Here is a 14,544-nt window from a genome sequence, read left to right as displayed (position 1 = left end):
CATATCTTTCACATCTACTGCAGTCAGATTCACCCGCGTTCACTCTGAAGGAATCACTCACATTGGCTGTGCACTGTAATGACACATCAAGGACGTTAAGAGGCTAAAAGCAGGTTTAAAACTTGCCCCATTGAAGTCAACAGGGTGCAAGTTTTAAAAAGAGGATAACACGGTGTAGGCAACACCGATTTTTGTCGTTGTTCTCTGTACTGACAGCACTCCAAATTTACAAAAAAATGAGCTCAATGTTAAAATTGACCGGAGTTCTCCTTTAAGGGGTAAATAAGGTGTACCTTTAGTGTATTTAGTTGGTGAACAGTGTCCTCTAGTGGAAAGAAGTAAACATAAAAGGTTTATTATCTAGCGCAGGGTTTTTCAATCTTTTAGAGACCATAGACATAACAAATACAATTTTAATGTATTTTATATGTCTGTGCCACAGACCCCCAAAGCCTGAGGGACCCCCATCCCAAAATTTTAAAGGCATCTATATAGTTGTTTATATATGTTAGACCCAATTTATATATTTATTTGTTGGTTTTAATATAAAAAGATTTAATGTAATTGAATATAATTTGTACTTATTTTAATCATATGTATATTACAAAACGTTTTCTTTTACTGTTAATTCGTTATATAAATCTTTATAAAAAAAATTACATATCCTCATTTACACACGTGTGTGCGCGTGCACGCGTCTATGTCCTGAAGTTCTTCCTGTTCTTGTCCCCGTCACATCCGGTCGGCCCGACACGCCGCTGTTGATTCTATAGCATGCGCACTGAGTCACTTGAGCAGGGCGGATGATGATGGAGCGGTAAAGTTCATGGTAAGGTGCGGTAACCTCAACCATATCCGTACATTTACACGGTCACGGCATGTTTTATTCATTTAGATGAAAGTTACGCGCGAGTCTTTTGTCTGACAGCGCGCGCGGATGGTGGTGCTGCTGCGCGAGCCGTCTGTCATCATCACATTCACAACAACTCTTATCCACCACCAATTAAGCCGATAACTCATTAAACTACGCGCGCGTGTGATTTAACACCACACATGTGAGTCCGTTTTGTTGTAGAACGGAGGTTTGTCGTTATTTCGACGTGTTTTCTCAGTCTTGTCACGCCACGTTCGCTGAGATTCGGCACGCGCGTGACCACACGCTTGTCGGTTAGCAGCGCGAGCGCGCAGAAATTAGGCTGTTATTTTGATGATACAAGAATAATAATAATAACAAATATCAATATCTGAGGTAAATCTAATTGTATGGTGAAAATCGAATAGTGCTTTGGGTTAGTGGATCATATGGCTTTGGTTAAACTCACTATTGGGCCCGTGTTGCATCAGAAAAAGTAGTTACAGAGGTGCTGTCAGGTAATGGATTACCATATAAGTTAAATTCTAACAATACCATGGAAATACCATGGTATATATGTCAGAATACCTTGGTACTACGTCCTGAAATCATAACGTACAATTACATTTCTTGAACTACACACAGTGAAAGAAAGAATGAAAGGGAAAGCGCTGATTCAGCGTGTGTGTGTTTTTGGTAATTGATCTGTTGTTATTGCTCTGGTGAGGTCATTAATGATCTTCAGTAAATATTGACGTTGAATTGCATAATCAAATAGCTCTTTGTTAAAGATCATATTAATATTATCTAATTTTGTCAAACTGACATTCTTATGAATGTGTGACCTGAAATGGTCATGTTCATCTCATTAAACTTTTATTATTCTTTCAATCAAGTTACCATGTAATTACTATGGTATAAGATCACATTAAAAAGTAAAATGCATACAGTTTTAAGCTCTGATTTAGTAAGCCTCACACATAGAATTTAGTACATAATCCACTTAACGAAGTAAAATGAACAAAGCGAATAAGCACATACATCATTCATTTGATTAATCATTAATTTAGCATCAAAAATCCACCAATGCCGTTTCAGTTAATGCAATGATTCATGTAGTCTCAACTCAAATGAGTAAAAGAAGTGAACTTCAGGTCAACATATTTAAGTGGACTGAACACAGTGAAATTAAGTTGTGGTTAAATGTACTGCAGTTGTGTATGTTGCTTTAGCTCATTTTAATTAAGTAAACTACACAGGCTGCAAAACTATTTTCCAGTGTGTTTTTAGCGATAGACTGATATATTGGTAGATTAATTCTTTTTTGATCAAAATCAGTGTCTCTCTGTGGTCTCAAACTGTTCACTTGCTTGATTAGCAGAATTGTTAACTTGCTCCCTGTGTAATGTACACTTCTTCTTTTTCTTTTCTTTGGTTGATTGAGTAAATATTGTATATCAAGAGTGTTATATTGTATCAGTCATTGGTCACCCTGCTCTCTGGTTATATCATCAGTATATCATCAACCACTGCTTTGCCTAAGATCTGACTTTATATTATGGTGTTTGTATTGTGTGTACGCTAAGATATTCCAGTCTGACTCATGTTTGTGTGTGTCTCTCACTCAGATGTGTGTGTCCTGTGCGGAGATTGGGAATAAACTGATCAAGGACAGCAGCTAACCCACATATGGCCTGCGAGTCGGCGTTACCTGCCATCATGGACGAGCAGGCCCTCATGGGACTGAACCCCAACGCTGATGCCTGTTACAGGCAGAGGGTGAGAGCAAAACACTACAGTAAACGTATATACACTTAAAGAGGGTCTATTATGCCTTGATGTTGTTTCAGGCTCTACTAGAACAGGTTTTCCTGCTTGAATGTTCATTATTTTCCTCATATTCTCCATTGTTGCGGCTCCTCTCTTCCCAGTCTGTCAGTAACGCTCTGTTTAGTTCCTGTCTCTATGAAGCCCCTCCTTCTGAAAAGCACACTGTGCTCTGATTGGTCGGCTGGAGCAGTGTGTTGTGATTGGTCGAGCGCTTAGTGTGTTTGGGAAATGTCCCTTCCCTTACCATAACCGCCAGTTTAACACACTACTAACTAACTCAACCAGGCCCCGCCCCTTTATTCTGCATATGAATTATTTAAATGAGGAATATTGTGACGTGTTCGTTCCCGGAAGAAACTCAAGACTACAATGGAGGCGTTTCAGGGAGTTCAGAAACACTGACACTGATATAGAGAATAACTGGAGCTTTGCAGAGCTTTTTCATACTCAAACAGCAACATTACACACTAAAGAAAGATGAACATAGGGGAAAAAGCATAACAGGTGCTCTTAAATTCATTCATTTACACACTGTGTTTCTGTTTACATGTATTGCATAACCAACTTTGGAATTTGCAAATGAGTGCAGTGCATCATTGAGTAAGAAAAACACTCATGTTTTCTGTGCTTTCAGGCGCTGGCATATTTTGAGCAGTTGAAAGAGTCTCGGGATGGATGGGGGGTGTGTGCTGAAGCCCTGGTTAAAGGGGTTTACAGGTGAGCATCACACTGCTGAGCCTAATGCAGGGATGCAAGAAATGTCGTAGCAAAGCCTGCTGTAATATATGGTATTAATGCCGTAATGTAGCCTAGTAGAGGAACGTACTGATATTCTTCATTTAATGATATTGAATAATTTAATGTGAGTGTGTTCTTTTGCCAGTGATGATCATGTGAAGTTCTTCTGCTTTCAAGTCTTGGAGCACCAGATCAAATTCAGGTATCACTGAATCTTTTGCATGTTTTTGCTTTAATATTTGTGTTAGAAAATGTTTAATTGTATTCATAGTGTGGTGGTACATTAAAGTCACACTGAAACAGAAGTAGCGACAGATCTTCTGGATTGAGAACAAATATAGGGTGGGGTTTTGCTTCTATGTATCGGTTGTTGATTGGATGTTGAGATGTGGGCGTGGCACTCAAAAGTGTATGCAAATGAGCTTGAGCTGGCAGGGGCGAAGTTTAAGCGGACTGAATGATTGCATATGCATATGTCATCAGTCTTCGTTGTTTTCGCTGACATTTTGATTAAACATTCCCAGGTCAAACATTTAAAAAATATATACATGGATAAATCATTTAGATTAGATTAGATAGTCTTTATTAAATTCACACTTAACAGCAGCACAATAATATAAGAATATAAAAACTAAAATTGACGTCATCAACAGCACAACTGCACAGTATTCAACAAATCAAGATTCATGTTGATTATAACATGCATTCATTTATGCCAACTTTAGACCCGTAACACATAAATATTGGTTTGCCACTGTTTAAGAATAATGCATATTTGGAGGGAGATTGTGTCGGTCACTTACTAAACATTACATAACAAATTTAGCACTTAGCAAGCAAACAATTAGCCTAGACCTGGTCCTTTTAGTTCTGGTCAGTGCTATTCTATTTTTTTATTTGAGTTTTATTAATATTTTGAATTAGCTTATATATTTATATTTTTGTTTTCATGTTAATTTTAATGGTTTAATATTTTAGTAATTTCATTGTGCTTTTGTCATTTTATTGTATTTTTTTTAAATATTGCTTTTAGGTTTCATTTATTTTTTATTTTTGTTTTAATTTATCTCCAGGTAATAATTTTAGTGCTTCAACTTATTTCAGTTTATGATCTATTCTCCTACACATGGCTTCTATCATTAAAAAGTACACAAAATATCAATGCATGGGGTTAAACGCTGTTTTTTTTGCAGACACGGGTCGCTCTCCGCGGCTCAACAGCAGCTGATCCGAGAGACCCTGATGAAGTGGTTGCAGGCTCAGGTTAGTGCTGTTGGCCTTTTGATTGATATTCATGCGTGTATGAATGCGTAATCATTGAAATATGATTCCATCTCTGCGTGTTGGTGCTTTCGTCCAGCTGATGAACTTGCATCCGGAGAAGCCCTTCATCAGGAATAAGGCGGCGCAGGTTTTGGCCCTGACGTTTGTGAAGGAGTATCTGACATTCTGGCCCAAGTTCTTCTTTGACATCCTCGCTCTGGTGGGACTGAATCCGAATGGTGTGGACATTTATCTGCGGATGCTGATGGCCATCGATGCTGAGGTGGTCGACCGGGACATCCTGCACAGCCCGGAGGTAAAACAGGCCCAAACAACTTTGCATTCTTAGGGCCTTATGAAATCACTTTTATTTTTTTCCAAATTCATTTTTTCCATTGAAATTTTTCTGGATTCAGTTTCTGGGGACTCCATTAACCATAACCATAATGGTTAAATTAAAAAAAGGTTTTTTTTCTTTCTCAAATTCCGTTTTATTTTGACCAAATTCTGTGTTCTCAGTTTTTTGGACTTAATTCAATTCAATTTAAGTAATCAAAAAGCATGTCTAATTAGTTAAATTCATAAAAACAACAATTTTAATATGTTTTGTTTTTAATTTTAATTTATTTTAAAAAAAAATCCACATTTATATGTTGTATATTTTCTGGTAATAAAATTAAGACATAAAACATACATTTTTAATTTAATTAAATCATAATCTTTTAATAATATGAAATTAAACTTTTTTTTTTTTTTGTCAAACAACATGCTGCGCAATGAGCTTTACTGTTAAAATTAAGACATGAAAGAAAAATTGATCATTCCTTCAATTAAAGTTTTGATGATAATTTATTATTATTAAGTGTTTAGTATAATTATTACATTGAGATGTATCTAAAGTCTACTGTACTACGGTATATATTTCTGTCAAGTTAAACCGGACTTTTATTTTGACGGGTTGCCATAAAGACCTTTGAGTTCCTGTGTGTTTTATGACAAACGATAGTTTTTCTCAAGTGAAACGGTAAAATGCTGATGAAGTGACTGTCAGAGCGGCTCTGGAGATGAAGTTCATGCATTCATGTCCATATAGTGAGGCGGAAAAGGCTAAAAACACAACGAGCGTCACGTGTGTGTGTGTGTGGTAAATGAAACCACGCGTCTGCACCATTCATTCACACATTCATTCATGCCATTAAAAAAAATCTCTCTCTCTCTCTCTCTCTCTCTATCCCAGGAGACTCGCAGAAATACTCTGATTAAAGACGGCATGCGCGAGCAGTGCATCCCGGCGCTGGTGGAGTCCTGGTTCCAGATCCTTCAGACGTACCAGCACACACACAGCGAGCTGACCTGCCAGTGTCTGGAGGTGGTGGGCGCGTACGTGTCCTGGATCGACCTCAACCTCATCGCCAACGACAGGTCACAGCAGCTCTGATGAACCTCATACATATTGACCCATATTGATTTTTGGATGATATTTTGATGAAAAGACAGATATTGTAGAGTATGGTGGCTGGTATGTAAAGTAAAGAGAGACATGAAAGAAGTGCAGACTGGGTGGTGTGTTATATTGAGGGTTGCTATTGACGACAGTTGTTGTTGTAGAATAATGCACCTCGGAATGTTGACCAATCAGTATTTTGGCAGCTGAGCTGTCAAAAATGAAAGTCCCACTTTAGACACATTGGCCAAACAGAATAACTTATTGGCCTATGGTGATATTTAAAGTCCCCTGTAGTCAGTTTTGCCACTTAAAACTCATCTTTGATCACCAAAATGACATATTTAAATGTTTTTTTACTTAAAAAAAATTCTTCTTGCCTTAAAATATCTCGAATGTAACTTGACACCCTTGCCTTATTTAGTATATGTGGTTCTATGAATATGCAAATGAGCCCCGCCTCCACTCACTCACTCAGCTCAGAGATCCACTGGTTGACGATCACACGTTGATCTGATTGGTTACAAGGTAGTTTGTGACGTCAGAAACACCAGCGATTTCAAAGCGTGTTTTTGAGACTGTCTTTGGTTCACTGCAGTTTTAAGGAGGAAATACTCAGCAATGGTGTCGACTTATGAATTTACACATGCTTTGTCTTAAAGCACATTAAAAACACCACATAGACACATAAACAACATTAAAAGCTTGATTTTCACCACAGGATGACTTTAAAAACTGTACATAAAGGCTGATACATCCGTCGACCACTAATACATGTGTATCTCACTCAAATATATTGGCTCTAATGACCTTCTTTTTGATGAAAATGCAGCTACTTGTCTGTTTATATGAGAGCTGTGTTTGTGTGTGTGTTTGTAGGTTTGTGAATCTGTTGCTCAGCCACATGTCCATGGAGGAGCTGCGGGAGGAGGCGTGCGATTGTCTGTTTGAGATCATCAATAAGGGCATGGATCCTGTCGACAAAACCAAACTGGTGGAGTCTCTGTGTCAGGTGCTGCAGTCCGCAGGGTTCTTCAATGTGGAACAGGTGTGCAAATACATCAGCAATACAACCATGTTGTCACGAGCAACTGATTTAAGTCTCAAAAACATTACATATCTTCGGTTGTAATGTTGCTGTCAGAGAGTAAACTGGAAACGGTGTTTCTCGGTAGGGCTGAACGATATTGGCAAAAACATATATTTTGTTTTTCTGTAATACAATTATTTTTATTAAATAATTTTTTTATTCTACATTACAATAATATTATGGTAACACTTTACAATAAGCAATGAAAAATACTTCTAAAGCATTTATTAATCTTAGTTGATGTTGATTTCATCATGTACAAATATATTATTAAATAAAGAAATATAGTTAATATTTAATGGATCTGAATTTTTATTAACTTGCATTAATAAATATGATTAAATACTGTACCAAATGTATTGCTTATTGCTAGTTAATGCATTAATTAACTGGGAACTTAATGTAAAGTGTTACCATTATTACAATATATTTCTTATTTTGTTTACAATAAAAATAATAATTTTATATTGATACTGAATTTGTTTTTTGTTGTTTTTTACTTTGTAAAAAAAGTGCATTACAAATAAAATGTATTGTAATACTATTGTACTGTAAAATAAACTATTTAATATAAATAATTTTATAGGACTATAAATCTACACCTTAATTTCTTCATTTTCAGATGTTAAACTTTCAAGCTTTTGTTTTATTTTAGTGCCACGCTTCACTCTGAAACCGACAGCGCATATATTTATTTAAATAAATTGCACCCTGCATGGTTAGACACTCGCACTAATCGTTATATATTCAGTATATATAAGGTTGCATATGCTTCAGACTGATTCAAGAATTGCTGTAATTCATCATCTTTGTTTTGTCATCTGTGTGTACGTCGTGTCTCTCAGGAGGAGGATGTGGATTTTCTGGCCAAGTTTTCTCGGCTGGTGAACGGGATGGGTCAGTCTCTGGTGCTAAGCTGGACTAAACTCAGTAAGACGGATTTGAAGGTTTCTGCGGAAACACTGCACGCCGTGGAGTCAAAGGTTCCCCTGATGCTACAGCTGCTAATTCATGAAGATGACGATATCTCAGCCAACATCGTGGGCTTCTGTTACGACTACCTGCATGTGCTCAAACAGGTGCGCAGACGTGATTATGAGACAATATGTGACCCTGAATCACAAACCCAGTCTCGAGTTGCACGGGTATATTTGTGGCAATAGCCAACAATACATTGTTCGGGTCAAAATTATCGATTTCTCTTTTATGCCAAAAATCATTAGGATATTCAGTAAAGATCATGTTCCATGAAGATATTTTGTATATTTCCTACCGTAAATATATAAAACATTTATTTCTTTGAGTGAATGCAGCACAATCGCCAACATAAATGAACAACTTTAAAGGAGATTTTCTCAATGTTTCGATTTGTTTGTGCACCCTTCTAATAGTTGTATCTCGACCAAATATTGTCCTATCCTAACAAACCATACATCAATGGAAAGCTTATTTATTCAGCTTTCAGGTGATGTATAAATCTCAAATTAAAAAAAATTGACCCATGTGACTGGTTTTGTCGTCCAGGGTCACATTATAAGATGATCTACACTAGGGCTGGGTATCGATTTGATTTCGGTTTCTTAATTTGATTTTGATTCTCGATTCTCGATTCGTCTCAATGAATATAGATTTAATACAAATCCTATATTTATAAAAAAGAACAGTGAACATAAGTTTACAAATGGTTTATTAATAAAAAGAAATTAAGAGCCACAAACCTGTATATTAAACTCTTTTTATTATAGGTACACTTGGGTACATTAAAACAAAACCCAACTCTATATTTCAAATGCATACAATGAATAGACAGGATTTTGATGCAAGATGAAAATTGGACAAGTCAGAACCGTCGCACGCCTTGATTAAACAGGATCAGGTTATTTTATGTTTAAGATTAGACACACATAACACACATAAAATCTCCCAGCATTACTGTAACATGGAGGCTGCAATCCTGTGAACAGTGGAGGAAAACTAACACTGGTTTCTGGGTGATGGATAAATAAATATGGGAAAATATGAATTTGTGGCCTTTAAGAATCGATTTTGAATCGACCACATTTAAAAAAACGATTAACTGAAAAATCTATTTTTTTCCCCAGCCCTATCTACACATGAACCTCATGTTTAACTTTGTGTGTTTGTGTTTTCCAGCTCCCAGCTCTCAGTGAGCAGCAGAAGAGCAACGTGGAGGTACGGCAGCATCACAGGCTCATATGCGTTAGTGTTGATTAGCGTTGATTAGTGCTGTCGTTTATGATCGTTGTTGTCTTGCTAACAGGCGATCATGCTGGCTGTGATGAACAAACTCAAGTACGATGACGAGTATAACTTCGAGAATGAGGTCAGTGTGGAAAAGTCTGATCTGTTCTTAGCGTGCTTTGGCAATATACATGTACAGTGTTTGTCGTGACAACACAGTGTTCACAATGGCGAGTGTTGCGTTCCCATGTTTGATAATCACACTAAGCCATAGGGCTGTCAAATAAAAATTTGAATTTCGAATATTCGTTGAATAAAAAAAAAAAAACATGCACATTTGAATGCAAAAACCGTGCATTCAATTTTTGGTGTCAAGAGGCGTGCGAGACATGATGACGGCGTAACTGAAGCGGTTTTGTTAGCTTATCCAGTTTTTATCAGATTTTATACCCTGCTCAGGTTACTGATGCACTTACACAGTTTTATGGTCTATTGCAGGGGTGCCCAACCCTGCTCCTGCCGATCGACTGTCCTACACAGTTCATCTCCAACCCTAATCAAACACACCTGCCTTTAATTTAAGTGATCCTGAAGATGGTTAACTGGTTGCTTCAGGTGTGTTTGATTAGGGTTGGAGATGAACTGTGCAGGACAGTCGATCGGCAGGAGCAGGATTGAGCACCCCTGGTCTATTGTAACCTAATTTTCCTTGCATGCACATTAAGGACATTATATTTTATTTAAGAACAATTGTTTCAAAAGTGAATGCACTCTAAAAAGTGAATGTCATTTCATTTCAATAAAGATGCAAGTCAATACAGTACTTTTTTCCCTGTAACATTAAGTATTGCCTTTATAATTCGAATATAATTAGAATTTTGCCAATATTTAAGAAAGAAATTTGAATTTAGCTTTCTGGCCATTTCGACAGCCCTACTGAGCCATATTGCAATCTCGGGTTTATTTAGAAACATCTTGCAGCCCAATTATATAAATTGTTGTCTGTATATAAATATAGGTTTGCTTCTCTCAGGGCGAGGATGAGGCCATGTTTGTCGAATACAGGAAACAGCTGAAGATGTTGCTGGATCGATTGGCCCAAGTCTCTCCTGAGCTCCTGCTGGAGTCTGTGCACAGAGTCTTCAACGCCACCATGCAGTGAGACATGAACCTGCACAACACACTGATATCTAAAATCAGAGAAAACTGGATTTTCCTTGTTCTTTTGTTTAATGCACTACATAGACATGCTCTAATTTCCAGCACACCGCTTCCTCGACTCTAAGAACCTGCAAAACAGGTTGTTCTGAAGTCTTTATTATGACATCACAGCATTGCACTCATATGACCTTCAATAAATCCTACATTTAAAGAGGATCTATTATTGTGGCATTTATTTGAGGTTTAGAATCCATTATTCCTGTAATTCCTTTGTCTTATATGAATTTAATAAAGAACTCAAGTCTCGTATTCTGTCCAATCACACCGCGTCGTCTACGTCAGGTGACCTGTAAATGCGCAAAAACTGTTCCATTGCAGTTTTGCGAAATATTTCTTTTTCGAATTGCCTGAAAAACGTCCTCATGCGAGCGGAAAAACTTGTTTGCGATAAATGGGAGTTTTTGCGAAATTGACGTGTTTCCATTGGGCGTATTTTCAATTCGCATAATTCAATTTGCGCAATTTGAAGGGTAATGGAAATGCGGCTTGTAACGCTCTGTTCAGTTCCTGTCTCTATGAAGCCCCTCCTTCTGAAAAGCACACTGTGCTCTGATTGGTCGGCTGGAGCAGTGTGTTGTGATTGGTCGAGTGCTTCGAGTGTGTTTGGGAAATGTCCCGCCCCTTACCATAACCATCAGTTTAACACACTACTAACTAACTCATCCAGGCCCCGCCCCTTTATTCTGCGCATGAATTATTGTAATGAGGAATATTGTGACGTGTTCGTTCCCGGAAGAAACTCAGGACTAGGAGGCGTTTCAGGAGTTCAGAAACACTGATATAGAGAATAACTATGATCTTTTTCATGCTCAAACAGCAACATTACACACTAACGAAAGATGGAAAAAAAGCAGAATAGTTGCTCTTTAAAAGCCCATCTAAAGACATCACCTGACTTTGGTTCATTGGTGTGTGTGTGTGTGTGTTTAGGAACTGGCAGACGGTGCAGTTCATGGAGGTGGAGGTGGCCATCAGACTGCTGTATATGCTGGGTGAAGCTCTTCCCGCGTCTCATGGAGCGCATTTCTCCGGAGACACTGCTAAAACCAGCACGCTGCAGGCCATGATGAGGACGGTGAGACCAGCATTCCTCGCTGTTGTGTTTATTTTAGTTTAATAAGTGTTTTATTCATACGTCACAGTGAAATAAAGTATATAAGAAAAGATATAGTAATAATAATTCTATTTTGCCACATTGATGTGCATGTAAACATTCTCAATGAAAGAACGAGTGACTAAATCGGCCACAAAGTGAGGTGTACATCATGATGACAGCTCTCTGATGTTGTGTGTGTGTGTGTGTGTAGCTCATCTCCTGTGGCGTGAGCGGGTATCAGCATTCCTCTGTTACTCTGGAGTTCTTCGAGACCGTCGTTCGCTATGATAAATTCTTCCTGGTTGAGCCGCAGCACATTCCCAGTGTCTTGGTGAGTGTTTCAAGCCTGTTATTCAATTACACTCCTTTTCACAAGGCTGATTTATGTGTCACTGATAATTTAAACACATTTAGAGATGTGAGAGGGGTGCAGATTAAGGTTGACCTGAGTTTTGAGAGACTTGCGTGTGTTTTTGTTTTGTTTAGATGGCGTTTTTAGACCAGCGTGGTCTGAGGCACAGCAGTCCGAAGGTGCGCAGTCGAGTGGCTTACCTGTTCTCACGCTTCATCAAAACCCTGCAGTGAGTCACACACAAACACAGCATCCGTTACACTATATGATCACGCTATCATTCATTCAAGTTAGAGGTCTGCACGGGCTTTAAACTGAAGCCTGAACCCGCGATCATTGAACCCGCGATCATTGAACCCGCGATCATTTAACCCGACCCGACAATTACATTTACATGTTAAGCCCGAACACGACCCGAACCCGAGGTCAACTCTGTTTCTCACAGCAAATACCATTTTTGCAATATGTTGTATTTAATGATTGCTTGAAATGGTAAACAAATACATGTATCCGCAGCGGCCCTATAAGCACAGCAGTAAGAGAAAAACTTACCAATCACGTAACTTTGCTGTGGTCGAACAGGTGTAACAGAACTTTAAACTTTAAAAAGTTCACGCAGTGTTGCAAAACTATTTACACAATGAGTTATGAAGGAAGAGAACGGCGTCGACAGTTGATGGTTTAGTGGAAAGTTGTCCATGGTTTGATGGAAAGTTAGTCCAGCTGCACTGAAGTTTCTCTCATCATTTGGAACTGTCATAAGTTTTCCCTCAGTAATTTTTTTTTTGCTTTATCAGACTCATGGTTTGCTTGCTGTCGTCTGCTGTCTGTGTTGTGACTGAAATAGCACGCGAGAGCGGTAGCACATGCGCAAAACAGTTTTGTGATATAAATGATATAATGATAAAATAAAACAAATAATACAAAAATTATATATATATAATTTTTTTCATTATTTGTTTTATTTTATCATTATATCATTTATATATAATTATATCATTGATTATATCATTTATTTATATATATATATATATATATATATATATATATATATATATATATATATATATATATATTTATTATTATTATTATTATTATTATATTTTTTTTTTTTTTGAGAGAGAGAGCCTGTGTGTCTGTGTAGCCAATGTACATTGCACATCTGCGCACGCATGTACTTTCTCTCTCGCGCGTGCCGGTCACTACAACACAGCAAGCAGGCAAAGCACACGGCACGCAAACTATATATAGCCTATTTAGTTTTTCTTAGTTACAAACCCGAACCCGAGGCTGTTCATTAAACATTAACCCGAACTCGACCCGAAACCCGCACATTTTTCGGGACCCGTCGGGCTCGGGTCGGGTAGCAGACCTCTAATTCAAGTGCTTTTAAACCATTCAAGCACGATAAGATGCAAAAGAAAGCTTGAATATATATATATATATATACTTGCGCAATTTCAATTTTAGCAGACAAATGGAAATGACTCCAATGTCCGTGTAGGTGCATCACTAGTAAATGTTACATTTGACAGAATTTTACAGTACATTACATTTATACATTTTATCAGTGTTAATAATATTCAATTCACATTTATTTGTATAGCGCTTTTCACAATACACCACATTTCAAAGCAGCTTTATAGAACAATTTTATAGAACATTACAATTTGGAGTGATCTAAGTTATGTATTTCAGAAATGTACATATACAAATCACAGTTAGCTAAAAATGTATTAATTTAAACAATGTAATAATTTAAGGCTGAAACAATGAGCTCACTGAAGTAATAAATACCTGTTTATTAACAAATGATTGACATATAGAAAATTGTAGCATTGGTGCATGTTGATTCAGAGTTTGCGTTATCTAATAATACTCTCTCTTGTTTATTTGTGCAGTAAACACATGAACGCGTTCATCGAGGACATACTCAGCAGAATACAGGACCTGTTAGAACTCGCTCCCCCGGTAAAACAGCTTATAAAAATCATTCAGCTGCATTTAAATATGCCGTAAACGTCTACTTTACGTGTTGTCTCTCTGTCTCTCCAGGAGAATGGGTTTCCAGCGCTGCTCAGCAACGATGACCAGCTGTTCATGTTTGAGACGGCCGGCGTGTTGATCGTGAACGGAGAGAGTCCGGCCGAACGCAAACAGGCTCTGATGCGGAGCCTTCTCACGCCGCTAATGGAGGCGTTTCGGATGCTACTCGCCAAACTGCCACAGGAGGGCGATGAAGAGAGACAGGTGGCGCTGGCGGACTGTCTGAGTCACGCTGTGGGGTTTGCCAGGTACACACACACACAGCTGAACTGATTTGCAAAAATAAATCAAACTTTTAAAGTGGTTTAAAGGGTTAGTTCACCCAAAAATGAAAATTGTGTCATTAATTACTTTCCCTCATGTTGTTCCAACCCCGTAAGACTTATGTTCATCTTCAGAACACAAATTA

The 14,544-nt window shown here is 37.8% G+C and overlaps 1 protein-coding gene across 2 annotated transcripts in view; it reads left to right on the top strand.

The window, feature by feature from the left end:
- The first annotated feature begins 728 nt into the window (after nucleotides 1-728).
- The window catches only part of xpot (exportin, tRNA (nuclear export receptor for tRNAs)), a 21,038-nt gene continuing 7,222 nt past the window's right edge, over nucleotides 729-14,544 (top strand). The window contains exons 1-17 of one of the 2 annotated variants that reach the window (XM_084110998.1): nucleotides 729-829; nucleotides 2,482-2,632; nucleotides 3,318-3,400; nucleotides 3,567-3,623; nucleotides 4,615-4,684; nucleotides 4,782-5,000; nucleotides 5,922-6,106; nucleotides 7,008-7,176; nucleotides 8,064-8,297; nucleotides 9,373-9,411; nucleotides 9,500-9,562; nucleotides 10,454-10,578; nucleotides 11,572-11,716; nucleotides 11,949-12,068; nucleotides 12,224-12,318; nucleotides 13,991-14,060; nucleotides 14,145-14,383. In XM_084110998.1, the coding sequence (XP_083967124.1) occupies nucleotides 2,543-2,632; nucleotides 3,318-3,400; nucleotides 3,567-3,623; nucleotides 4,615-4,684; nucleotides 4,782-5,000; nucleotides 5,922-6,106; nucleotides 7,008-7,176; nucleotides 8,064-8,297; nucleotides 9,373-9,411; nucleotides 9,500-9,562; nucleotides 10,454-10,578; nucleotides 11,572-11,716; nucleotides 11,949-12,068; nucleotides 12,224-12,318; nucleotides 13,991-14,060; nucleotides 14,145-14,383 (2,003 nt within the window). In that variant the 5' untranslated portion in view covers nucleotides 729-829; nucleotides 2,482-2,542. Of the gene's footprint in view, nucleotides 835-2,481; nucleotides 2,633-3,317; nucleotides 3,401-3,566; nucleotides 3,624-4,614; nucleotides 4,685-4,781; nucleotides 5,001-5,921; nucleotides 6,107-7,007; nucleotides 7,177-8,063; nucleotides 8,298-9,372; nucleotides 9,412-9,499; nucleotides 9,563-10,453; nucleotides 10,579-11,571; nucleotides 11,717-11,948; nucleotides 12,069-12,223; nucleotides 12,319-13,990; nucleotides 14,061-14,144; nucleotides 14,384-14,544 lie in introns of both variants that reach the window. The other variant, XM_084110999.1, reaches the window with a different exon arrangement.

The sequence above is a fragment of the Abramis brama genome (assembly GCF_963993115.1).
Source record: "Abramis brama genome assembly, chromosome: 4".
NCBI lineage: Eukaryota > Metazoa > Chordata > Actinopteri > Cypriniformes > Leuciscidae > Abramis > Abramis brama.
Note: the sequence above shows the minus strand (reverse complement) of the source record. Positions and strands in the feature narration are given on the sequence as shown.